The sequence below is a fragment of the Balaenoptera physalus genome (genome assembly GCF_965194825.1).
Source record: "Balaenoptera physalus genome assembly, chromosome: 18".
NCBI classification, from domain to species: Eukaryota; Metazoa; Chordata; class Mammalia; order Artiodactyla; family Balaenopteridae; genus Balaenoptera; species Balaenoptera physalus.
The window spans coordinates 48,799,241-48,825,925 of NC_138899.1; the positions used below are offsets into that span (position 1 = coordinate 48,799,241).

General features: G+C 35.8%; 1 protein-coding gene across 4 annotated transcripts in view; it reads left to right on the forward strand.

Annotated features, from left to right (window-relative positions):
* Positions 1–26,685, forward strand: part of DIAPH3 (diaphanous related formin 3) — a 569,365-nt gene that overhangs the window by 205,473 nt on the left and 337,207 nt on the right. For all 4 annotated transcript variants that reach the window (XM_082435809.1, XM_082435810.1, XM_082435807.1 and 1 more), the window contains 5 exons: positions 2,003–2,121; positions 4,871–4,935; positions 17,557–17,661; positions 20,304–20,606; positions 21,318–21,432. In XM_082435809.1, coding sequence (XP_082291935.1) covers positions 2,003–2,121; positions 4,871–4,935; positions 17,557–17,661; positions 20,304–20,606; positions 21,318–21,432 — 707 coding nt within the window. The remainder of the gene's footprint in view (positions 1–2,002; positions 2,122–4,870; positions 4,936–17,556; positions 17,662–20,303; positions 20,607–21,317; positions 21,433–26,685) is intronic.

The following is a 26,685-nucleotide window of genomic DNA, read 5'->3' on the forward strand; positions in this document are numbered from 1 at the left end:
TGAACATTTTCGATTGTTGAACATTTAAAATTAATATTGACATTAATAAGTACAATTTTTGAAGTTTTTTATCAGTTAATTTTCATTGTAGAATGCAAAATATTCTCATTTAAAAGAATTAGTGGATAGGAAAATTAAAATCTTTGCTTATTTTCACATCTGGAACGAAAGGAAATTTTACTGAAATGGAACTCGATTGGAGAATGTACATCAAAGGTCCCCAAGAAAAATCAAATGCAGTAAGATAATTGGAAGGTGGATAGAAGATCAAATTCAATTCTGTAACAAATTATTAATGGCTTATTGTGTGCAAAATAGCATGTTAGTTGAATGTGCATGGGAGATAATTTCTGATATTTGGTAAAAAAAAAAAACTGCAGAGAAAGTGAAGGTGATTTCAAAATATTCTCCGACAAAAATGACTTTTATTAATGAAGTAATGACATTTATGTTTATCCCTTAATTAGGTTGTTTACATATTCCTCTGACATATTCACTACCTTATCAATATCACTCATAGAGATTATTTTCTAGATTTACATTTCTGGAATCCAGAAGTACATTGTTCTTTACTAGTATTGCCTTACTGAAAGACTTTTTGCATTAATTTTCAGCTACATTATAAATGAGCTCATAATTTAGGATGGTGGAAGTGAGAAAACACTTAATGACATTATGTTTTTTTAAAAAATTACACACAATAGCTTGTGTTAATTTAAGCCTTGTTTTTATTAAAACAACATCAAGATAACATTAAATAAGAGTAAAAAAGGGACAGAGTGCATCATCTCAGTTTTTAATTGTGATAGATAGAAACATGTGTGCAATTTATGTACCTCAAGTGTAAATGTGGTTATTATAGCTAAAATATTAGGGAATGGGAGATTATTTCATTGAAAGAAGTTGAAAAAATTGAGGAAAGCATTGATAATACCTTCTTGCTTTAATTTGTATCCAAGAATACTATGTCTTGAATATTTTTACTCTATGACAGTTAATGAACATTGTCTTATTTGCTAATGTTAAGCTGTAGTGAATTTTATTCAGCATAATGGATGGTTTATTAGGTACCAGGTAAATAGGTCCAGGGCAGTACGTCATAGTATACAGGGAAGGAAATCTCAAGTAGCTGGAGGCATCATCTCATACGTGGTGAGAAGGGGTTGGAGAGGAAAACTGTGCAAAAAGTCATTGAGAAGAAATAGTCCTAAGTGGTGGTTCGGATGGAGGACTGTACTCATTAGAATATTACCCACCCTCTCTATCACTCTCTCTATCACTGTAGTTTGGTTTTGTTTGTAAAATCTTCTGGATATTTCTATCACGTTTGTTGGCTTGAATTTTAAGGGATGTTTTTTAGCTTATTACTAACACAGGTGGATTGAACTTAATTGTATTAACACATGAAGCCTATTTGGGGATTTTAATTAAATTTAAATTTTGGACAAAAATTGTTATACTGAATTTTTCTAGCTTTCTTTTGAGTAAGGAACATTCATTTGATATTGTTTATAATTCACCGTATCACAGACATTCTAAAAACAGTGAATTGTATGGTTTTAAGAACCTTCCAGATAATTTTTTAGAAAATATATCTTTTGGTTTGTATTAATAAAATGAATTAATGGTAGCTCTTTCAGTATGGCACAGTGATAGGTTGATGGTCTCTGCTGAGGACTGCTTTTAAGTACATATCACTTCATTTTAATATTCTCTTTCTTACTGCCTACCAATTAAGTCAAGATTCTGACTTTTGTAAGAAAATGATCTTTAAAGCACACTGTATTTATAGCTAAAAGATCATAAAAAATATAATGTGTTAAAATCATTAGAAGGAAAGTAGCAGTTGTATTTACTCTCACTCTCATGTTAAATCTATATGTCAACTGTTGAAACTATACAATTGTATATTATTGAACTAGAAATCAAGCTACTGAAATATTTTGTTTTGATGTAAAGCTACACTAATAGAGTGTACATTTATTCTTTTCCTTGGTTCTAGGCAACAGTACTTCAAGTTAATTGATGAGTGTGTATCCCAGATTGTACTGCATAGAGATGGGATGGATCCAGACTTCACATATCGAAAAAGACTAGACTTAGATTTAAGTCAGTTTGTTGGTGAGTGTTTCTCTGTTATTTAAATGGAAATACCTTATGCCCCTTACCCATGGGTTAGTGCTAGAGTGTTGTTTCTCACAGTGTGGCCTGTAGACTCCAGAGGGTCCTGGATACCTTTTCAGGAGGTCCTAATAGTCAAAACTATTTTCATAACAATACTGAGACAGTTATTTGCCATTTTTACTCTATGGATATTTTCAGAGCAATATTGGGGAAACTGCTGGTACTTTGTTGTGAATCAAGGCAGTGGCACCAAACTGTATTAGTAGCCATGGGATTCTTTATTCTCAGTAAAACAAAAGAAATGAAACAAAAAAAGTGCCATTTTTTATTTAAGAATGTCCTTGATAAAGAACAAAAAAATGTTAATTTTATTAAATATTTACCTTTGCACACACATCATTTCAATATTCTGTGTGAATATATTCAATATTCAATATATTGTATGTGTGAATCACTTGTGCTGCAAACCAGAGTCCAATAGGAAATACTTGTGTAATCGTCTGAGTTGCCAGCTGAAATGCCTGCTTTTTTTTTTTTTAAACTTTGAAAAAAGGATTGTCATACAAATTCTGGCTACTCAGATGTGAGTGTTTGGCACACACTTTCCTAAAAATGAAATGAAATGTGTCTGTAACTTCAATGAAACTGATAGAATATGTTACCAATGATAAAATTGCAATATTCAAGTAAATATTTGAGTTTTGGAAAGCTTGTACTTGCTACCATCATCTTGGCAGCTTTGCAGTTCTAAATTTTTTTCTGATGAGATCAGTGGTGGTATTACCCTATCTGATTATTTTGATATTGTATGATGAGATGTGTCACCATTTGGAGGATCTGCATGACTCTGCAAACCACTCTTTCCCAAATGACCAGGGCTTGATGTGTCTAAATGATTTAAAAGTAACAGAGTACAAAATGGTCATTGACATCATACCCGATTCCACATTGTAACTAATGTTTAAGAAGTTACCATATGTCAAATCTTGGTTTAACATTAAAAATGAATATCTATTATTTGCGTGAAGTTGTTTTTTCTTCATATAATATTTGAGTTCAGGAAGAAGTGTGGAATGTATAGAATGAGAAAGGAGTAGATAATACTAGTGAGACTGATAAAGTGAATACTTGTTTCTCTCTGCAGGAGAGAAGAAATTAGGAGTTCCTGGGGGTGGGAGGGACATAGAAATGAAAAAAAATATGCTCTAAATATGCAGCAAACTAAAATGTGGAATGATTCTGAACAGTGTCTGAAGAGAAAACTTTTTCTACCTGGACATTAGGAATATTTTTTCTTGAGTAGGTGAGAGGTTTTGACATTGAATTCTTGAGAAGGAACTACTATATAATCTTTGAATACTTCTTGGCTACATAAGTGAAACATGTTACATAGTTATAATAAGTTCATTGTGTTTATTGATTATAAATGTTTAGAATAAACTTATAGACACAATGCAGAAGACTTAAATACAGAAGAGAGTGTCCCTGTATGTACATGCTTAGGTGAGAGAAGACAGTAGGGGAGACAGATATTGGAAAGTATAGGGCACAGATAACTCCATATATTAAAGAGGGATTCAAGAGATGCTGTCTGTGCAACAGGAATCAGAGGATTAAGTATTAATTTAGTGCTACAGAGCCAGCCAAATGAAAGTAAAAAATTATCAAAAATTGGGATTAGATAGGAAACAGTGTTTTCTTATTTCATAGTAGGAAGTTATCTATAATGTCCTAAATAGTTAAATCAGAAAATAATGGTGTACACACTTTATTTAGAGTTAGGAAGCTAACCACCAGAGCTGTAAGAGGAAGCATTTAGGAAGCGGGACTGAGTTTTGGATGCAATGATTTGGTTGACTCTTGCTTCTCCTAACTTGTTCTGTGGTATGTTTTCTTAAACCATGTTCATTATTACTTTCATTAAAAAAAGAAAGAAGGGATACAGTACATTCATGAGACATCCATAATGAATTCATTCATAATATGAATTACTTCTCTTGCAAAGTATCCCATCATGTGGATACATATCAGAGCTTATTAGTCAATCTATTATTGGTGGACATTTAAGTTATTTGCAGTTTTTTGCTAACATAATATTTTAATGAATATTCTTGCTTAAAGGCAAAGTCCTAGAAATACATTACTGGGTGAAAGAAAATATTAATTTTAAGTTTTAGTACATATTGCATAGTTTCTCATCAGCAAAGTTCCTTAATTATACTTCCACTGTTTTTAGGAGAGTAGGGTTCCCTGTGCTATCTCCAATACTTGACATTAGGGTTCATTTAATCTTTGCTTATTTCTCATTAAAAATTTTTATATTTTCATATTACTAGGGAAAATCAAGTATCTGTTCTTACGATTTAGCAATTTTTAATTTTTTTATTCCTAATTTTCTGCTCATTACTATTGCACATTTTCCTAGTTGGTACTGACTATCCTCTTCTATTTTTTCAAAATATTTATGAATTGAGGATAGCAACCTTTCAGTATTGTATGTTACAGTTGAACTCCCTCCTCCTTTTGCCTAATACAAAGTTAGAATTGTAATTGGGTTTATCTTTCTCCTTATATTTTGTGACCTTGGTATCATGCTTAGAAAATCCTTCTCCATTACAACATTATATGCTTCACCATTTTGTTTATTTTATTACTGACACCAATTCTAATTTTTCTCTGTGATTTTTTTTTCTAAACTTTTAAAGTAACAATGAATTTAAGAAAAATTTTGTCATTGCAATTTTAGATATTTGCATAGATCAGGTGAAACTAGAAGAGTTTGAAGAGAAAGCATCAGAACTTAACAAGAAAGTAAGTAATTTGACTAACTTCACAAGACTATATGGGGGCTCCTGCAGCTCTGCTTCTGCTTCATGGACTCTGTGCCTTCTACTCACTTCCTTCTTTACCTCCTTCAGGTATTTGCCCAAATGCCATTCTCTGAGGAGGACTTCCTGGACCATTATATTTAAACATTTAAACTCCCCACTCGCAATTCTGACCCTCCCTGTGATTCTTTTCTTGTTTTTCTACTGTTGTATTTATCACCATCTGACATGTTGCATCATTTAGGTATCTGTGTGTGTATACGCTAATGTTTTGTCTATTTCTCCCTCTGGAATAAACTTTATGAGGGATTTGTGTTTGCTTTATTCACTATCCTGGCACCTAGAACAATTCCTGGACTGAGAACTAAAACATATTCTTTGAATGAATTGAATGAAGAAATGATTGACAATGTATAGAGTCAGCATTTTAAGATTGGAGTATTTCTCAAGACATCATATAATTCAGGCCCTTAAGACTGAAATTATGTCTAAAAATTTTAAGAGAAGAAGTTTAACTTACTTTCTGTTTTGATTAAAGTTACTTCGTTAGACTAAGTGGAACCACATAAAATTGTCATTTTCATAGATAAAAAGTATTGGATGTCAGCAGTTTCATTTGTTTCTGGCCAATAGTATTGCTGACCATCTAGCCATTCCCCACTTTTCTTTAAGGTAGTGTTTTGTGCTTTTATCTCTACTTAATGGGTATCTATTAGACTTTTTCTCTGTTTTTTAAATTTTACTTTTAAATTTTATTTTATTTTTTTGTTGTTGGATTCTTTACATTTTAAGTAGTCACTCTGATTTGAATTCTTAGGGCTGGTTCCTCACATTTGAGGAATCATGGTAATTACTGCTACCACCACCTCAATGAACACATATGAAAGGAACATTTACACTGAGTTAGGCACTATGCCAGAGACTCTACATTTTTGATGTGTCAGGCCCTAAAAGAATCTTGAGAGAATTGTACATGTTTTATAGACTTTTAAGATAAAACATAACTTGCAAATGGTAGACACTTTCATAAGTTATTTGTAACTTATGAAAAACTTTGTAAGTGTCCTGTCCAAGAAGTCCTAAGTTTCACCAAATACTTAGTGAGAGGATATTATCTCCCAGGCCTTTGGCTGCAGGCTTGGATTACAGCTGTGGATATGATATCGCCATTGCTGCGAAGCAACTTTGTTTACAGGGGGAAACAAATTAATAGATCCTTTAAATTAAGTGTCATAAGTGTTCCAGTTCATAGATGTTTGTGTTGTATGGTGACCTTTCACCCCACTGACTCTGTATTCCAAGCTCAGTAAATACTTCAATTCATCGTGGGAAAGTAGTAGCAAACTTTCAAGTGTTTGATATGAATTCATCCCAGATAGTTTAAATTTGCTTTCTTTTTTTTAACATCTTTATGGAGTATAATTGCTTTACAATGGTGTGTTAGTTTCTGCTTTATAACAAAGTGAATCAACTATACATATACATATATCCCCATATCTCCTGCCTCTTGTGTCTCCCTCCCACCCTCCCTATCCCACCCCTCTAGGTGGTCACAAAGCACCGAGCTGATCTCCCTGTGCTATGTGGCTGCTTCCCACTAGCTATCTATTTTACGTTTGGTAGTATATGTAAGTCCATGCCACTCTCTCACTTCGTCCCAGCTTACCCTTCCCCCTCCCTGTGTCCTCAAGTCCATTCTCTATGTCTGCGTCTTTATTCCTGTCCTGCCCCTAGGTTCTTCAGAACCATTTTTTTTTTCTTTAAGATTCCATATATATGTGTTAGCATACGGTATTTGTTTTTCTCTTTCTGACTTACTTCACTCTGTAGGACTGTCTCTAGGTCCATCCACCTCATTACAAATAACTCAGTTTCGTTTCATTTTATGGCTGAGTAATATTCCATTGTATATATGTGCCACATCTTCTTTATCCATTCATCTGTTGATGGACACTTAGGTTGCTTCTGTGTCCTGGCTATTGTAAATAGAGCTGCAGTGAACACTCTGGTACATGACTCTTTTTGAATTATGGTTTTCTCAGGGTATATGCCCAGGAGTGGGATTGCTGGGTCATATGGTAGTTCTATTTTTAGTTTTTTAAGGAATCTCCATACTGTTCTCCATAGTGGCTGTATCAATTTACATTCCCACCAACAGTGCAGGAGGGTTCCCTTTTCTGCACACCCTCTCCAGCATTTATTGTTTGTAGATTTTCTGATGATGGCCATTCTGACCAGTGTGAGGTGATACCTCATTGTAGTTTTGATTGGCATTTCTCTAATGATTAATGATGTTGAGCATTCTTTCACGTGTTTGTTGGAAATCTGTATATCTTTTTTGGAGAAATGTCTATTTAGGTCTTCTGTCCATTTTTGGATTGGGTTGTTTGTGTTTTTGATATTGAGCTCTGTGAGCTGCTTGTGTATTTTGGAGATTAATCCTTTGTCAGTTGCTTCATTTGCAAATATTTTCTCCCATTCTGAGGGTTGTCTTTTTGTCTTGTTTATGGTTTCCTTTGCTGTGCAAAAGCTTTTAAGTTTCATTAGGTCCCATTTGTTTATTTTTGTTTGTATTTCCATTTCTGTAGGAGGTACGTCAAAAAGGATCTTGCTGTGATTTATTTATGTAACAGAGTGTTCTGCCTATGTTTTCCTCTAAGAGTTTTATAGTGTTTGGCCTTACATTTAGGTCTTTAATCCATTTTGAGTTTATTTTTGTGTATGGTGTTAGGGAGTGTTCTAATTTCATTCTTTTACATGTAGCTGTCCAGTTTTTCCAGCACCACGTATTGAAGAGGCCGTCTTTTCTCCATTGTATATTCTTGCCTCCTTTATCAAAAATAAGGTGACCATATGGACGGGAGTTTATGTCTGGGCTTTCTACCTTGTTCCATTGATCTATATTTCTGTTTTTGTGCCAGCACCATACTGTCTTGATTACTGTAGCTTTGTAGTAGAGTCTGAAGTCAGGGAGCCTGATTCCTCCAGCTCCATTTTTCATTCTCAAGATTGCTTTGGCTATTCGGGGACTTTTGTGTTTCCATATAAATTGTGAAATTTTTTGTTGTAGTTCTGTGAAAAATACCATTGGTAGTTTGATAGGGATTGCATTGAATCTGTATATTGCTTTGGGTAGTAGAGTCATTTTCACAATGTTGATTCTTCCAATCCAAGAACATAGTATATCTCTCCATCTGTTTGTATCATCTTTAATTTCTTTCATCAGTGTCTTATAGTTTTCTGCATAGAGGTCTTTTGTCTCCTTAGGTAGGTTTATTCCTAGGTATTTTATTCTTAATGTTGCAGTGGTAAATGGGAGTGTTTCCTTAATTTCACTTTCTGATTTTTCGTTGTAGGTGTTTAGGAATGCCAGAGATTTTGTGCATTAATTCTGTATCCTGCAACCTTACCAAATTCATTGATTAGTTCTAGTAGTTTTCTGGTGGCTGCTTTAGGATTCTCTGTGTATAGTATCATGTCATCTGCAAACAGTGACAGTTTTACTTCTTCTTTTCCAATTTGTATTCCTTTTATTTCTTTTTCTTCTCTGATTGCCGTGGCTATGACTTCCAAAACTATGTTGAATAATAGTGGCGAGAGTGGACATCCTTGTCTTGTTCCTGATGTTAGAGGAAATGCTTTCAGTTTTTCACCATTGAGTATGATGCTTGCAGTGGGTTTGTCATATATGGTGTTTATTATGTTGAGGTAGGTTCCCTCTGTGCCTACTTTCTGGAGCGTTTTTATCATAAATGGGTGTTGAATTTTGTCAAAAGCTTTATGTGCATCTGTTGCGATGATCATATGGTTTTCCTCCTTCAGTTTGTTAATATGTTTTATCACATTGATTTGCATATATTGAAGAGTCCTTGCATTCCTGGGATAAACCCCACTTGATCATGGTGTATGATCCTTTTAACATGCTGTTGGATTCTGTTTGCTAGTATTTTGTTGAGGATTTTTGCATCTATGTTCATCAGTGATATTGGCCTATAGTTTTCTTTCTTTGTGACATCTTTGTCTGGCTTTGGTATCAGGGTGATGGTGGCCTCGTAGAATGAGTTTGGGAGTGTTCCTCCCTCTGCTATATTTTGGAAGAGTTTGAAAAGGATAGGTGTTAGCTCTCTAAATGCTTGATAGAATTCACCTGTGAAGCCCTCTGGTCGTGAGCTTTTGTTTGTTGGAAGATTTTTAATCACAGTCTCAATTTCAGTGCTTGTGACTGGTGTGTTTATATTTTCTATTTCTTCCTGGTTCAGTCTCGGAAGGTTGTACTTTTCTAAGAATTTGTCCATTTCTTCCAGGTTGTCCATTTTATTGGCATAGAGTTGCTTGTAGTAATCTCTCATGATCTTTTGTATTTCTGCAGTGTGAGTTGTTACTTCTCCTTTTTCTTTCTAATTCTATTGATTTGAGTCTTCTCCCTTTTTTTCTTGATGAGTCTGGCTAATGGTTTATCAATTTTTTTTATCTTCTCAAAGAACCAGCTTTTAGTTTTACTGATCTATTTTATTGTTTCTTTCATTTCTTTTTCATTTATTTCTGATCTGATCCTTATGATTTCTTTCCTTCTGCTAACTTTGAGGTTTTTTTGTTCTTCTTTCTCTAATTGGTTTAGGTGTAAGGTTAGGTTATTTATTTGAGATTTTTCTTGTTTCTTGAGGTAGAATTGTATTGCTGTAAACTTCCCTCTTAGAACTGCGTTTGCTGCATCCCATAGGTATTGGGTTGTCGTGTTTTCATTGCCATTTGTTTCTAGGTAATTTTGGTTTCCTTTTTGATTTCTTCAGTGATCTCTTGGTTATTATTAAGGAGTGTATTGTTTAGCCTCCATGTGTTTGTATTTTTTACAGATTTTTTCCTGTAATTGATATCTAGTCTCATAGCGTTGTGATTGGAAAAGATACTTGATATGATTTCAATTTTCGTAAGTTTACCAAGGCTTGATTTGTGACCCAAGGTATGATCTATCCTGGAAAATGTTCCATGAGCACTTGAGAAGAAAGTGTATTCTGTTGTTTCTGGATGGAATGTCCTATAAATATCAATTAAGTCCATCTTGTTTAATGTATCGTATAAAGCTTGTGTTTCTTTATTTATTTTCATTTTGGATGATCTGTCCATTGGTGAAAGTGAGGTGTTAACTTCCCTACTATGATTGTGTTACTGTCGATTTCTCCTTTTATGGCTGTTAGCATTTGCCTTATGTATTGAGGTGCTCTTATTTTGGGTGCATAAATATTTATAATTGTTACATCCTTCTTGGATTGATCACTTGATCATTATGTAATGTCCTTCTTTGTCTCGTGTAATAGTCTTTATTTTAAAATCCATTTTGTCTGATATGAAAATTGCTACCCCAGCTTTCTTTTGATTTCCATTTGCATGGAATATCTTTTCCATCCCCTCATTTTCAGTCTGTATGTGTCCCTAGGTCTGAAGTGGGTCTCTTTTAGACAGCATACATATGGGTCTTGTTTTGTATCCATTCAGCCAATCTGTGTCTTGTGGTTGGAGCATTTAATCCATTTACATTTAAGGTAATTATCGATATGTATGTTCCTATTCCCATTTTCTTAAATGTTTTGTGTTTGTTATTGTAGGTGTTATCCTTCTCTTGTGTTTCCTCCCTAGAGAAGTTCCTTTAGCATTTGTTGTAAAGCTGGTTTGGTGGTGCTGAATTCTCTTAGCTTTTGCTTGTCTGTAAAGCTTTTAATTTCTCCATCGAATCTGAATGAGATTCTTGCTGGGTAGAGTAATCTTGGTTGTAGGTTGTTCCCTGTTATCACTTTAAATATGTCCTGCCACTCCCTTCTGGCTTGCAGAGTTTCTGCTGAAAAATCAGCTGTTAACCTTATGGGCATTCCCTTGTGTGTTATTTGTTGTTTTTCCCTTGCTGCTTTTAATATTTGTTCTTTGTATTTAATATTTGAGAGTTTAATTAGTATGTGTCTTGGCGTGTTTCTCCTTGGATTTATCCTGTATGGGACTCTCTGTGCTTCCTGGACTTGATTGACTATTTCCTTTCCCTTATTAGTGAAATTTTCAACTATAATCTCTTCAAATATTTTCTCAGACCCTTTCTTTTTCTTTTCTTTTTCTTGGACCCCTATCATTCGAATGTTGGTGCATTTAATGTTGTCCCAGAGGTCTCTGAGATTGTCCTCAATTCTTTTCATTCTTTTTTGTTTATTCTGCTCTGCAGTAGTTATTTACACTATTTCATATTCCAGGTCACTTCTGCGTTCTTCTGCCTCAGTTATTCTGCAATTGATTCCTTCTAGAGAATTTTCCATTTCATTTATTGTGTTGTTCATCATTGTTTGTTTGCTCTTTAATTCTTCTAGGTCCTTGTTAAATGTTTCTTGTATTTTCTCCATTCTATTTCCACGATTTTGGATCAGCTTTAATATCATTACTCTGAATTCTTTTTCAGGTAGACTGCTTATTTCCTCTTCATTTGTATGGTCTGGTGGATTTTTACCTTGCTCCTTCTTCTGCTGTGTGTTTCTCTGTCTTCTCATTTTGCTTAACTTACTGTGTTTGGGGTCTCCTTTTTGCAGGCTGCAGGTTCATAGTTCCCATTGTTTTTGGTTTCTGACCCCAGGGGCTAAGGTTGTTTCAGTGGGTTGTGGAGGGGACTAGTGCCTGTGTTCTCGTGGATGAGGCTGGATCTTGTCTTTTTGGTTGGGAGGACTGCGTCTGTTGGTGTGTTTTGGGGTGTCTGTGAGCTGATGATTTTAGGCAGCCTCTCTGCTAATGGGTGGGGTTGTGTTCCTGTCTTGCTAGTTGTTTGGCATAGGGTGTCTTGCTCTGTAGCTTGCTGGTCGTTGAGTGGAGCTGGGTTTTAACGTTCAGATGGAGATCTCTTGGTGAGGTTTCGCCATTTGATATTACATGGAGCCGGGAGGTCCCTGGTGGACCAATGTCCTGAACTCAGCTTTCCCACCTTAGAGGCGTAGTCCTGACACCCGGCCGGAGCACCAAGACCCTGTCATCCACACGGCTCAGAAGAAAAGGGAGGTAAAAAAAGAAAGAGAAAAATAAAATTAAATTAAATAATTTTTAAAAATTATTAAAAGTAAAAAAAGTTAAAAAGTAATAAAAAGAAGAAAGAAAGATGAGAGTAACGAAACCAAAAAACAAATCCACCAATGATAACAAGCACTAAAAAACTATACTTAAAAAAAAAAAAATGCACAGACAGAACTCTAGGACAAATGGTAAAAGCAAAGCTATACAGACAAACTCACACAGAGAAGCATACACATACACACTAAAAAAAAGAGAAAAAAGAAAGAAATATATATATCTATATATAAAAAAAGAAAAAGGAGGAAGAGAGCAACCAAATTAATAAACAAATCTACCAATGATAATAAACTCTAAATGCTAAACTAAGATAAACGTAAATCCAGGAACAAATTAGATGCAGAAAGCAAACCCCAAGTCTACAGTTGCTCCCAAAGTTCACCGCCTCAATTTTGGGATGATTCGTTGTCTATTCAGGTATTCCACCAGTGCAGGCTACATTAAGTTGATTGTGAAGATATAATCCACTGGTCCTGAGGCTGCTGGGAGAAATTTCCCTTTCTCTTCTTCGTTTGCACAGCTCCTGGGGTTCAGCTTTGGATTAGCTCTGCCTCTGCATGTAGGTCGCCCTCTGGCGTCTGTTCTTCGCTCAGACAGGAAGGGTTAAAGTAGCAGCTGATTTGTGGGCTCTGGCTCACTGAAGCCGGGAGGAGGGAGCAGTATGGAATGCAGGGGGAGCCTGCAGCGTCAGAGGCCGGCGGATGTTGCAACAGCCTGAGGCGAGCCGTGTGTTCTCCTGGAGAAGTGTCCCTGGATCACCGGACCCTGGCAGTGGCGGGCTGCGCAGGCTCCCAGGAGGGGAGGTGTGGATAGTGACCTGTGCGTGCACACAGCCTTCTTGGTGGCTGCAGCAGCAGCCTTAGCGTTTCATGCTCGTCTCTGGTGTCCGCGCTGATAGCCGTGGCTCGTGCCTGTCTCTGGAGCTCGTTTAGGTTGTGCTCTGAATCCCCTCTCCTCACCCACCTGGAAACAATGTCTTGCCTCTTAGGCAGGTCCAGACTTTTTCCCGGACTCCCTCCCGGCTCGCTGTGGCCCACTAGCCCCCTTCAGGCTGTGTTCACGCAGCCAACCCCAGTCCTCTCCCTGGGATCTGACCTCCGAAGCCCGAGCCTCAGCTCCCAGCCCACACCCGCCCCGGCGGGTGAGCAGACAAACCTCTTGGGCTGGTGAGTGCTGGTCGGCACCGATCGTCTGTGTGGGAATCTCTCCCCTTTGCCCTCTGCACCCCTGTTGCTGTGCTCTCCTCTGTGGCTCCAAAGCTTCCCCCCCACCACTCCCCGTCTCCACCAGTGAAGGGGCTTCCTAGTGTGTGGAAACTTTTCCTCCTTCACAGCTTCCTCCCAGAGGTGCAGGTACTGTCCCTATTCTTTTGTCCCTGTTTTTTCTTTTTTCTTTTGCCCTACCCAGGTATGTGGGGAGTTTCTTGCCTTTGGGAAGTCTGAGGTCTTCTGAACAGGTCTTCTGTTCAGTAGGTGTTCTGTAGGAGTTGTTCCACATGTAGTTGTATTTCTGATGTATTTGTGAGGAGGAAGGTGATCTCCACGTCTTACTCCTCTGCCGTCTTGAAGTTCTCCCCTACATTTGCTTTTATAATCATTTTTTGGCATACAATATTCATATATGACTGTTGTTAAACTTGATAACTTTCTTAAGACATTGTTTTAAAATTGTAAGCTTTTCATGTAAATAGAAGAAAGACCTTGTTCAAGGTTAGTTTTCTCCATTTAGTCAGCAGTTATATGTCTTAGGTATATTCAGAAAATATTGTTTGCTCCATAAAAGATTTCTATTGCATACCATTTTGTGTGTGTCAGCAAAAATTTTTTTCTGATAGCTTTATAAGGACACATGTAAATACTTTGCTTTAGGCAGGAAGCTATCATGGTTGCTAGACACATTCTTTATTTTAGTGCATAAATTTGAAAAATGAAGACCAGAAATGTCAGAAAGTACATAGAGAATATTGAGTTATCCACCTTCTTGTACAGATACACTAATACATTTACCCTAGGGAATGAAATTAAGCAGAGCTTCAACCTTAACTGTGTTTCTTTACATTTTTGTGTGTAATTTTGTAAGCATAATACTGCTATGCTAACTCTTTTGGAGAAGAAGCCTATCATATCAGTTTTTATAAAGTACGTCTTTAATGGAGATTCATTTTATCCCCAAGGCTACTGTGATTTGACTATATATATAAAAATGCTAAAGCACACTTTATATTTCGTCTGATCCTTTTATAGGGGAAGTTGTAGAAATTTATCTCTTTGGTAAGTAATACAGATACTCTCAGTATGGTCAAGTTAATTTAATAAGTTTTCTTTGAGTGTACTAATTATGACTGGTTGTTTTGATAGTTATTTAGTTTTATTTTTATTCCTATAAATAATTCTTTTTCCATTTGCATCTTATTCTAAGGCTTATAAGATATAGGCCTTATTTATCCTATAAGATAGGATAGTGTACATATTGATATTGTGAAAAAGACTTCTTCATTCTTACTCTCATAAGAATTTAGTTTTTTATTTCTTGCTAAGTAGCAGGAAACATTGGCTGAGCAGTCGTATAAAGGAGAGTAGAGAAAATGACCTGTCAAAGATTTTTGAGGCTGGGAGATTGAGGACCTTTACTATATGATATTGACGTGGTTATACAACATATAAAGGAAGGTGTGACAGAAACAGGCTCATGACTTCACTCAACAAATACTTATTGAGTTTAATTATAAGTATAAAGCTTTGGAAAGGTGATGAATAAAATAGAAAAGGTTCTCGCTATTAGGGAGCTTCCAGGTTGGTGGGTGTTATTGAGGTGTGTGATACTACCTTTTGATAATTTTGTATTACAGTGTGATAATTGTTGTGGTAGGAAAACCCTATGTGGTTTGTAAGCCTATAGATCTTGTGTGGCCAGGGAAGACTTACCCAAGGAAGTAAGAGCTAATGTGAGCCCTGATGGATTAGTGTGAGGCAAGAAGGTGAGATGGCCGAGGAGGAGGCATATATAAATTTTTTTTTTTAATAAATTTATTTATTTTTTATTTTTGGCTGCATTGGGTCTTTGTCGCTGTGTGCGGGCTTTCTCTAGTTGCGGTGAGTGGGGGCTGCTCTTCGTTGAGGTGCGAAGCCTTCTCATTGCAGTGTCTTCTCTTGTTGCAGAGCACGGGCTCTAGGTGCGTGGACTTCAGTAGTTGTGGCACGCGGGCTCAGTAGTTGTGGCATGCAAGGTCTAGAGCGCAGGCTCAGTAGTTGTGGCACACGGGCTTAGTTGCTCTGTGGCATGTGGGATCTTCCTGGACCAGGGCTCGAACCCATGTCCCCTGCATTCGCAGGTGGATTCTTAACCACTGCGCCACCAAGGAAGTCCTGGAGGCATATATAAATTTATTTTGAATTTCCCAAAGGTACCTCAAGCTTAATACCTCCAAAACCAAATTCATCGTTCTTGCCCATAAATATGTCATTCCCTCAAATTATAATACTTTGTTGCCAGCTTGCAAAGCAACAGAACAATGTTGTGATCTTAGATATATTCCCCTCACTCATTTCCTTTGTTCAGTCAGACACTAATATTTTGGATTGTGTTTATATATATATATATATATTTCTTTTCTTTCCATTACCCTATTTTCTACCTTCATTTAGGAAGGGCTTCAGTTCTTGCTTGGATAACTTCAGTAGGTCTACACTCATTTCTATGCCTCTAGTATTTATTTTTCAGTCCATTGTCCACACTGCTCCTGGTTGGGTTTTCCAAAGTGCAAATTTGATTATGTTGTTTTCTTATGATAAATACTCTAGTAGCTCTCTATAGTTTTTAGTTTTACAAAAAAGAAGAAAGCTTCTTGGTTTATTGTGAAATTTCTTTCCACAGTTGCACTCCTATGTACCTCCAGCTTCATCCTGTGCAGTTTGTTCTCATATCTCCTTTTGTGCCCCTTACAGGGGAGGGCTTGTCATTCATGTACACTCTGTGCTAATCACTTTATTTGAAATGCAAGCTACACTTCTCAGCTAATGACTCAAGTTCTTTAAACCTGAGATCAAGCATCATTCCTCCAGGAATGATGCACATGCCTCCAGTCTTTCTCTCTTTATTGCTGGTAATTTTCATAGATTTTGGGTGGTTAGTTTGCTTTGACTTTGCCACCAGACACTATGCTTACTAAACACAGTGATCATACTCTCTTAAACTCTGTACCCCTAGTCCCTGCTACTCTGAGAAACACATAATAGTCATGCTATTAGATATTTATTGAATAAAGGAAAATGATGGTATGGGACCAGTTATCAGGGTGTACTTAGATATTAGGTTAATGAGTGTGGCTTTTATAATGAAGTCACTAAAGGTTTAAGAGCAAAGGAGTCATGATATATGTGGTATCTTTTAGATGGAACAGCAGTATTCAAAAAACAAAGTTTGTAGAGAAGAAGATAATATTGGCTTTGAAAATACTGGAACGCTTTCTTAGTCTTGAAAAATGTTCATTAAGTTGGAAATATATTTATAGACTGGCTTACAGTCTGGAATGCAGATGTGAAGCTGAGCTAGTGATAGGGACTTGGAAGCCATCAGTGTATGGAGCCCCTAACCCTAATCCTAACCCTGATCCCAACCCTAACTCTCTCAAGGCTACATTTGTGAAATATTTGTATTTTTTTAAATGATTATTTTTTTTTTACTTTTAAAAGGCAGTCAAATACTTGTTCTTGATTATGAGACAGTACTCTATTTGAATTCACCTCTGCTAGTAGAGGTTTTTAGTCATGATGAGCTGTTTGAATACAGGATGGTGACTTGTGATGAGTGACTGTATCAATTAGAAAACTCTTTGGATTCACCAAATTTTATTATTTGCCTTCCTCCCACAAAGTGTTGCACTAAGGACTTGAAAGACTAATTTATCATTAATTTCCCAAAGATTAATGATAAATAAAATGGACTTTATCCTCTTAAACTGTTGTTGAAGGTTAGAGCCTGCATCAGGTCCTTAACCCTCATGATGTTGTAGTAAGAAAAAAGAAAGTAATTGATGCATTTACAAAGTGGAGTTATTTATTAATAAAATATTAAAGTGGAATTCTTTTAAATCATGTTGATAAACTTAAGACAAGTTTCAAGTATAAGTTTTTGCAGGTAGGGGTCAGGGAATTCAGTACAATGCCTAGCTCTCTATTATTTTACACAAAGTTGCAATGATATTTAGGGACTTTTAAGAAAAATGCCAGGGTTCTGGATAACTGTGGGCCCAGTTTGTTCTGCTGAGAGGAGATGGTCACAGATTTCATTTCTGGCTTTGTTTGCTCCTTTGCAAATGAATGATTTTGGTGGGACCTGGAGGGACCTAGAGAAAAGCTGTGGGTGACTTAGCAAAAACCTACCACTCCTTTCATAAAAGTTTATGTTCTACCAACAGATCATTAGAATCAAATTTCTAGATGAAGAATAGTGCTTTTTATTTTCATCTTTCTCTCTTGTGTGTTTTTGGTTTTTTTTCTTTTTTCCTTTTCAGTTTGAAAAAGAGTTTACCGAACACCAAGAAACTCAGGCTCAATTGCAGAAAAAAGAAGCAAAGATTAACGAGCTTCAAGCAGAGTTACAAGCTTTTAAATCACAGGTAAAATACCATCAACCTGGAGTGAATTTGGGTATTGAAAGCTCACCAGGGGAACAAAGGTCGTATCATATCTTCATAGCATCAAAATGTTGAAACTTTAATTTCCCTTGTATGTTTTCATATTATTGTTTATATGTATTCCTATTCTGCTGTGTTTATTTTTAAAATTATTTTGCCCCTTTTTCTCTGTTTGCATTTTTAAGAATGTCTAAACTTTTACTAATCTGCTTCCTTATGTTTCGTTTGGGTTTTGTACCTGATGTCATGTGTTTGCTAGGTAATTAAGCATTAAGGGTAAGAAAGTCTTTTATTCTTAGATTTGTCATTCATCACTGATCTTTATCCCACTACAGAAAATTATTGCTCAAGCTATTTATTTTTCAAAACCTTCAGCCTATGGGTACCTTGCAGTGAAAGATAACCTCTAGCTGAATGAGAACATTTTCTGATAATTTTTCAATTTCCAAAAGTAAACAGATTTAAAACATGACAAAAAAGAGAGCAAATCTGGATTATGGAGCAGATAATACATACACTCACATACGCTCTCTACACATAAAGCATTTAGGTAGCAAGAAATACATCATCTGCATGTTTTTAATGGATGAAAGTAAGGAAGTAGAATTTTCACAGCTGAATTTTTTCATGTAGATTTACACATAAGATGATGAGCAGTAAGTATAGTTTTGCTGTTTTCCTTTCATCCTAATTTATGGTTATGTTGAAATAGTCTTAGGTATACTATTTCCTATGTTATTTTGAGAGTTTGTTTTCTTTTATACTTTAGTGTATAGTTTTGTTGCAGAGTCTGTCTGAAGATACCCTAAGAGCTATCTGTTAGTGTTCAGTTTTGGAAAAAAAAAAAAAATTAGAATCTATCTACAAGAAAATTCTCAATGATCATCTTTCTTTAGTGCTGCAAGAGAAGGTACCACAATTTGTTGAAAGTTTTCATCTTTCTTATGTGGCTCTTTGTCTCTCATATTAAAGAAACATTTGTGTTTTTAAATTTCAGATTGAGTTATAGACAATGGCTGAAATATTCATGAAAAGTTTTTCCTGGTCTGGGCTAGTATAAATTTAGACTTTCCTTTCTTTTTAATTTTTCCCAGTTGAAGCATTACTTGTAAACCTACTCTAGAAAATTTCAGTTTATAGAAAACATATTCACCATCCTTGGATATGTTATTGCTGCATGTGCTTTTATATAAAGTGGGAATATATTTACATTTTGAAACAGATTAAATCAAGGAATCTCCTGTGTTGTTTTACATTGTGTACAATGATGACCTTTGTTTATGTCTATTAGAGGAAAGCCTGTAATTAGAGACTTGACACTGGACACAATATTCATTTTTGAATAACAACTGACAAATACTTCCTTTGGATAAGTTTGTATTTCTCATGAAATCTATGCATTTGTCTCAATATACTTCTCTTTGATCAAAGCTATGCTGATTATAAAGGTTATGAATAAAATATGTTTTATTACCTGTGACTTCATTCCTTCAGTCACTTAACAGCCAAGTACTGTTAGGTGCTGGGGATAGAATGGGGGGCAATGTGGTCACAGTGTCTGGCCCCCTCAGTGATAAGTCTGTCACACCCATCAAAATCTAGAGCAAAAATTCAACCATACCTTTGTTTTAAGACATTAATTGTTAACCATAAATGTATACTGAGTGTGAGTATAATGTACATACATCCTTAACATTGAGAGGGCTGTGCTATTCATGATCACAGCAACCCAGCATAACACTAAAGTGATTCTTCTTTATACTTAATGTTTTTTGATAAGGCATGTTTTTTGACTGTGGTCTCAACTTCTCTTAAATACTTTTTCTTTGTGCTGACCTTGGATATCGATGCCAAGCCTTTATACATGATCTATTTTCCATAATTGTGCCATAAAACTTTTAAATGATTTATTAATACTCCTATAGCTATATGGCTCAGAGTTGAAGTTAGTAATTTCAGGAAATAACCATATCACAAAAAATTATTTATCAACCCAGATCACCTTTATGATAGTAAAAATGCATCTATTGTTATTATGCCATGGAAACATAAGGACAGAAGTGCCTAGTGGTCACAGGGACCAGATCGTGACATGCTCTTGCAGGTTCTACTAAGAATCTTAGATTTTTTTTCTCAAGAGCAAAGGCACGATGTGGCAATATTATTTACCTCTCGTTTTCTGGATCTTATTTTTTTTTACTTACCACTTAAATGCTGGTGTCCTGTAGAATTCTGTATATAAACCTTTCCTCATGCTACATACTCTGGGTGAACATATCTACACCCATGGCTTCTTCAGCTGTCCTATAGAGACTGCTGACTTTCAGATCTTTTAGACCCATATTGCCATTTGCCTCCTGGACATCTCCACCTGGTTGGCCATAACTACCTCAAAACGGGGAGTAATATTTCTGACAATTACATTTTTATGAAAACAAAAGCTATAATATTCTTAAATTGGGAAAAAGTATCTTTGAAATTTTGTTTTTAGGTTAAACCACATGATGTTACTGAAATTCAGTTGTTTTTGGTTTAAAATAATACCTTATTTTTGAGAAGAGTGTACTTCAGCATGTTTTGTAGAGAGTTCTTTGTCATATTTCTTCTTTTTCCTTCCCCTATAGTTTGGTGCCTTGCCACCTGGTACCTATTTGCCTTCTTCAAAAGAAAATGGAACTGGCCACGCAGCACTTCCTCCACCGCCACCACTGTCCTCTTGTGGAGGCGTGCCCCCTCCGCCCCCACCTGCACCCCCTCCCCTTCCAGGAATGCCCATGCCATTTGGTGGTGGTCCTGTGCCTCCACCACCTCCCCTGGGATTTCTCAGTGGACGAACCTCTCCCCCACCACCAACCCTGCCTTTTGGGTTAAAACCAAAGAAAGAATTTAAACCGGAGACCAACATGAGAAGATTGAATTGGTTAAAGGTAAAACAGAAATAAATAGAGAAATAATACTGTTACCTAGATTAAAACTTAAATATAATTGTATATAGTTTCCAGTGGGAACCCTATTCAAAATGACATTAAATAAACAGGCATTATTTTAAATAAAAATGTTGAGTCAAAGCCCTTTGCTATTGACTAAAGCTCTCTGGTTTATAAATTGGGTACGAGTTGATGTTAGTTGTTACAATGGGATTTGATTGTAATTAAATTGGCAGTTCAATGTTATTGTGGTTATACTCTGTATTTTGAAGTGTTTTTCAAAAGTCCAAAAAAAATACTATTCTTAGGAACTTTTTTATGTTGGTAGCATTGGGAAAAGTATTACTACTTGTCAGAAGTGGATAGTTAGTCGAGACATAGGAATTCTGAATCCTGCAGAATGATGGTTTCATGGTCACATAAATTGAGCATTGCTAAAGACTAGGAGAAGTATAATTGAGAAGAAACAAACTTCTTTCAACTTCAAATCCCCAAGTATTTGAGAGTGGAACCTTTTTTTCCCCTGATAACACCTTAACTTCCTGTAGAACTTGTATTTCATTGAACATACTTTGGGAAAAAATCTTACAGAGATTACTTCATAAATATCTGCTGGCAGCTCTGGGGCACTGGGTGTATACATGGTGATTGGGTGTGGGAGACAGATGAAACACTCAACTGTTTGTGAATCTGTCTTCTCTCTGGCTGCAGATCAGACCTCAGGAAATGACTGAAGACTGTTTCTGGGTAAAAGCAAATGAAAATAAGTATGAAAATATGGATTTGCTTAGTAAACTTGAGAATACGTTTTGTTGCCAACCAAAAGGTAAGTTTAATATCTTGGTTATTTGTTACTCTTAGTATTTTAATATTGTAACTTTTTATATGCTTACCTTTAGAAAGTATTATTTGTGTCATATAAATGGTATTTTTATGTTACTAATGGATAAATGAATAATCCAATGAATAATCTGAAGTTAATTTTTTATATAGAGTATCAATTGAACAATTTTTAAAATACAAATAATTTAATACAAAACTTAAAAAAATTTCTTTATAATACCTTCTTTGAAGATATTCTAAATTAGACTTTCATAAAGGAGGGTATTTTCAGAGAAAATTTTGGTGTGAAAATTCCCTGTAGTCAATGAGAAATAGAAAAATGAAAACAAAATGTAAGTCTTCCTCTAGTCAGAATTTTCCCACCCTTTAATGTTACAGTGACTATCACATAATTAGTATGACTCACATGGGATAGAAATATCAATTTATAGAGCATCTTGAAAATTAGTTTGAAATAGAGTCTATGAGTAGATTATAACATCTTTTCATTAAATGCAATGGAATTCATTTTCAAAAGCCATCACAGATAGCTTTTACCTGTACAATGTGATTTTTCTCTTTTTAACAATTATATTTAGGAATTACTCTTGTCTGAAATTTGATTTTGTCTCATCCAGTGTCATGGGCCTACCACTTATGTTTCAGGGCTGATATGCACATACACTGTTCAGTTCATTTTTAAGTAACACATTTTAGGTTTGTAGTACAAGGCACTTAGGTCAGTCATTATCTTTTTTTGTTTGTTTTAATTATTTTTTAAAATTATTATTATTATTTTTTAAATTTTTGGCTGCGTTGGGTCTTCGTTGCTGTGCGCGGGCTTTTCTCCATCTGGATGGAGATGGGAAGGCTTGGTGTAGACAGAAGAATTGACTTCTTAAAGTACCCACTGTGTACTAGGCACCATGCTAGATGCTTTATATATGTGATTTAACTTGATCATCACAGCAACCAAAGGATGTTGGCAGATAGCAAAAAAATCATTTGCTTTCCTTTGAAATGCTTTCTAAAATATAAATTAAAAACTTTTAAAAAAATAATTGTAAGTTAGAAACTCTAAAAGGTAATTGTAAATTAGATTTCTAGAATTTGTGTTAAATCCAAAGCCTTTATCAGATATTTTGGAACACCATTGGTCTTGACCAAAATAGTAAAAATGATATATTTTGATCTTTGAAAACCAGGGGCATTTTCTTAGCAAGCTTATCATAGGAAAACTTGTGAAGTAAGCAGATCTTAATTTTATCTTTTGATTATGGAGAATCAAAATTTTCTTTGAATAAGATTAGTGCACTCTTCAGGCAATCAAGGAAACTATATGGCAGTTAAAATGTGTATTTACATGTAAAACACTTCAGAATTTCAGATTTCATAATCTGGAATTGATTAGTTTTCCCTCTGCTTTTCTAGTAGGTAGAAAGGGTGGTACCTAAAAGCTATTTAAGTAATTCTGCGATCCAGCTTCTCTCTTTTTTTCCCCTCTTTACTCTGATTACTTTCTTAATTAATGAGGCTCAAAAGGGAAACTTGTTAGCATGTCTTTAATTTAGCTGTAGTGTTGGCCCTAAATGAAATAATTGGACCTTTAAAAAATTCTTGTTATCTAACTTTAGTCTTACGATTTAAGGTTGAAAAAAATCAACATATTTGCTCAATCTAATACTAGTTGTAAAGGTTAAGGTGAGGAAATAATGATCCTTTTCTGAATATTCCATATATCAGTGCCTCTCTGGCTTGGTGCATGCATCCACGCTGCCCTGAATCTCTCTTTGGTTTGACTTAGAGGCTGGCAGAGGCTATGACTTCTTATCTCTCAGCTCAAATGCTGCTTCCTCTTTTCTGGGACAGTAGATGATATTTCCATGATCAACAGAAAGATGGGGAAGCCCAGGGTTGTAACACGGGGCAGTGCCAACATTTCACAATGCCAACAGGTGGCGAGATGAGAAGGTGACTATTTTTTGGTTTGGATTTTAAAGAATAATTCCTAGAAAGCATTATTTGAGGAGCCTTAAGTGTTCTTTTTGGAATTATTAGTATTTCATTAGAAAAGGCTATTAATTGCTGCTTTCAGAAAGACAGGACTTCAGTAGATATTTTATAGGAAAGGTCAGAAAGGAAGGCAAGAGAAAGGTGCCTAGAAAACTTTGACAAGACAGAGGGCTGGTGGATAGGTTGCTCCTTGTCTCTTTATTCGTGGCCTGGCTGCTAATATTTGCCTGTTTCACGTGACACCAAAGGTTACTTTGAATCAATTTTTTCATTTCTGCAGAATTCAAAATTAAACCTATTATTCATTGTTGAGTTCTAGGTAGAAATATAGTTGCTCTCCACTCTCTAGCAGGCAGGGGGAGATAGAGGCACGGGCTGCTAGTTGATTGTCATCATTGGCTTGCATCACAACTTGGCAGGGAAGGACAAAGAATTCAGATTACTGAAGAATTGTGGATTTTTAGAGAAAAGATTTTTTTTTCTTTTTATTGAAGTACCTGTTTGGACTAAGAACGAGGGCTCTTTCTCTGACATAGTTGAATGTTCCATTCCAGGCATTTTAAATGGTAGATGCCAATCTTTGTGCTTCCTAAGCATTTGAAATTGGCAGAAAGGAAAAAAAAAAAAAAAGGAACTGAATCCAATAATCTAAAAATAACCTTGGGATTTTCTCTCATGTTCTTTATTTTTTGTCACTAAGTATGGCTATTTATTTTACACTGCTTTAAGTTTATGAGACATTTAAGTTAAGATTGTTGGGTTTCAGAGGTCTCATACCCTGGGAGTTGGAAAAGGAAGAGGAACTAATAATCCCTCTGAGTACCTGTGGTATACCAGCCCTGAGCTGGGTCTTCTTCATGTGACCTTGTTTAATCTTTACCACATCTCTGCTGTGGTTTTTCTCTTGGTCTACGATTGCAAAACAGTTCTAACTCCCCACAATAGCACTCTGCCCCACTGACTCATAGATGGAGCAAGGTGTTCTTGGTAAGCGAGTTGGACATTTCCTCTTAACTCATGTTGCCCTTTATTATAGTCCTTCTTTTTTTTCCAGTTAGATTTTACTTACTTTGCTTTCTAAATTAATACCCTCTCTGTGACTTTTATAGCATTGCTTCAATGGGGCATGTCTTGTGTCATATCTTAAGGAGTACGGAAACCCCCGTCTAAGCCATTTCCTATGAAATCAACATTTTTTTTTCTGATTCAGTAGTATCATTTTCTTTTTATTTTTAATTCATTTTATTTGTTTATTTATTTATTTATTTTGGCTGCATTGGGTCTTTGTTGCTGGGCTTTCTCTAGTTGCGGCAAGCACGGGCTACTCTTTTGTTGTGGTGCGTGGGCTTCTCATTGCAGTGGCTTCTCTTGCTGCGGAGCACGGGCTCTAGGCGCACGGGCTTCAGTAGTTGTGGCTTGTGGGCTCAGTAGTTGTGGCACATGGACTTAGTTGCTCCATGGCATGTGGGATCTTCCTGGACCAGGGCTCGAACCCGTGTCCCCTGCACTGGTAGGCGGATTCTTAACCACTGCGCCACCAGGGAAGCCTATCATTTTCTTTTTTATACTTTATTTCCCTATTAAGTGTCTCACTTTGTTTTCCTTGCTTCTCTTCATCCTAAACTTCTGAGATACATCTTAGCTTTCCGTAGTTTAGATTCTTTTGAAAATAACATGTAGGCATTTTTCCTGATCATCTTTTTCTTTTCTTTTTCTCATCTGCCTCTTTAATTTCTTCTGCTTTTTCTCTTTATCCTATTTGGCTACCGTTGTTCAAGTCGACAAGTATTTACAGGGAACACGTTGTATGTGAGGCCTTGTGTTTGGCACTGAGGACGCTGTGGTGAGGGGCCCTGTACTCATGTTACTCTGTGGCCTCGGTGAGGCGCAGTCAAGTTCGCAGGTGAAGTCTAAGAACAAGGAGTGGGACAACCAGTGCTAATCTTGATTGTAGAAGAGACTGCCATGTTTTACTGTCTCTGGCTTCTGTTAAGACTTAACAAGGTTATAAAAAACATTGTTTGTATATCTCTCAGAAATTTAATCACAATGTTCATATACTATATTGAACATTTGGTATCATCAAAATAATGCTAATGACCTGCATATTTTTTACCAGAGTGGAAGCATCTGTTGGTTAATTTTTACAGGCTGTTGGAAAATGGATTAACGTATACTAACAGGTTATTGGTGTTGGATTTATCGACTAAAATTAATATTAATTACTTTCATTATTCACAAACTGTTAACTTAATAGGGATTAAAGGGCTTTCTGAAAGTATATGAATAGTCTAATTCTCGTAGACTGATTTATTATGAAAATGTGATTCCACAATTGTTAGCTTTCTGAAGTAATCAAATTTTATAACAGGTGCATCATATTTGCCAGATAGGGCCAATAACCTGGTTTATAAATAATTTCTCAACTGAACAGTTATGGCATATGGAAACAGTTAATGGATTATGTACTTAAAAACAAATCAAGCTTAGATTTCTGACATCATAGTTCAGTGGACAAAGTATTGGGGTAGGGAGTGATAAACCATGGAGTATCCCGGTGACTTGGCTGTGTTGAGTTTGTTGCTTTGTATCTGAAACACAATTTATTCCTCTGTATGAACCAAAGTGTATAAAAAATCCTGAATTACCTCAGAAGCCTACATTAAGATGAACAATATAATTTATAACAGAAATATGGTTCTTGGGAGCATGTTAATATAGAGATGATGCCAAAATAAATGTAACATATCTTCAACATCTTAAAGGTTTCTGAAAAGACATTTGACAAACACTAATTTGGGAAGATTGGGGAGGAAGTCAGTGGCGAATTAAATATTTCTCTAGGGATTTATTTTGGTTCTTGTCTTTGGCTGAATCTCAAAAGAACTTAAGGAAATTATGAGATAGGTCAGGAATGTCTTGCTTGTTTCACCATTACAGAGTATCTCATTGTTAGCAATTATATTCTCTGTTGGGTTGCAAAAGAAACAGAAATTTATTCTGAAAGCCTTAGAGAAATAAAACCTAAAGAGAGAGCGTAAAGAAAGGGGTTATTTAGGTTGGAGCCACAGGCAACTTTCAAGTCCACAAAATGCTTCAGTTACACACTTGGTTACCCAGCATATCTTTGGCATGGTGTGATAGAAGGTTTAAAGGTCCCTGTAAATAGACATGTTTCTTATATATTGTACTGATGCTATAAACAGAAAAGGAGGAGGCTTGGACTTGTGTGTACTGTATTGGG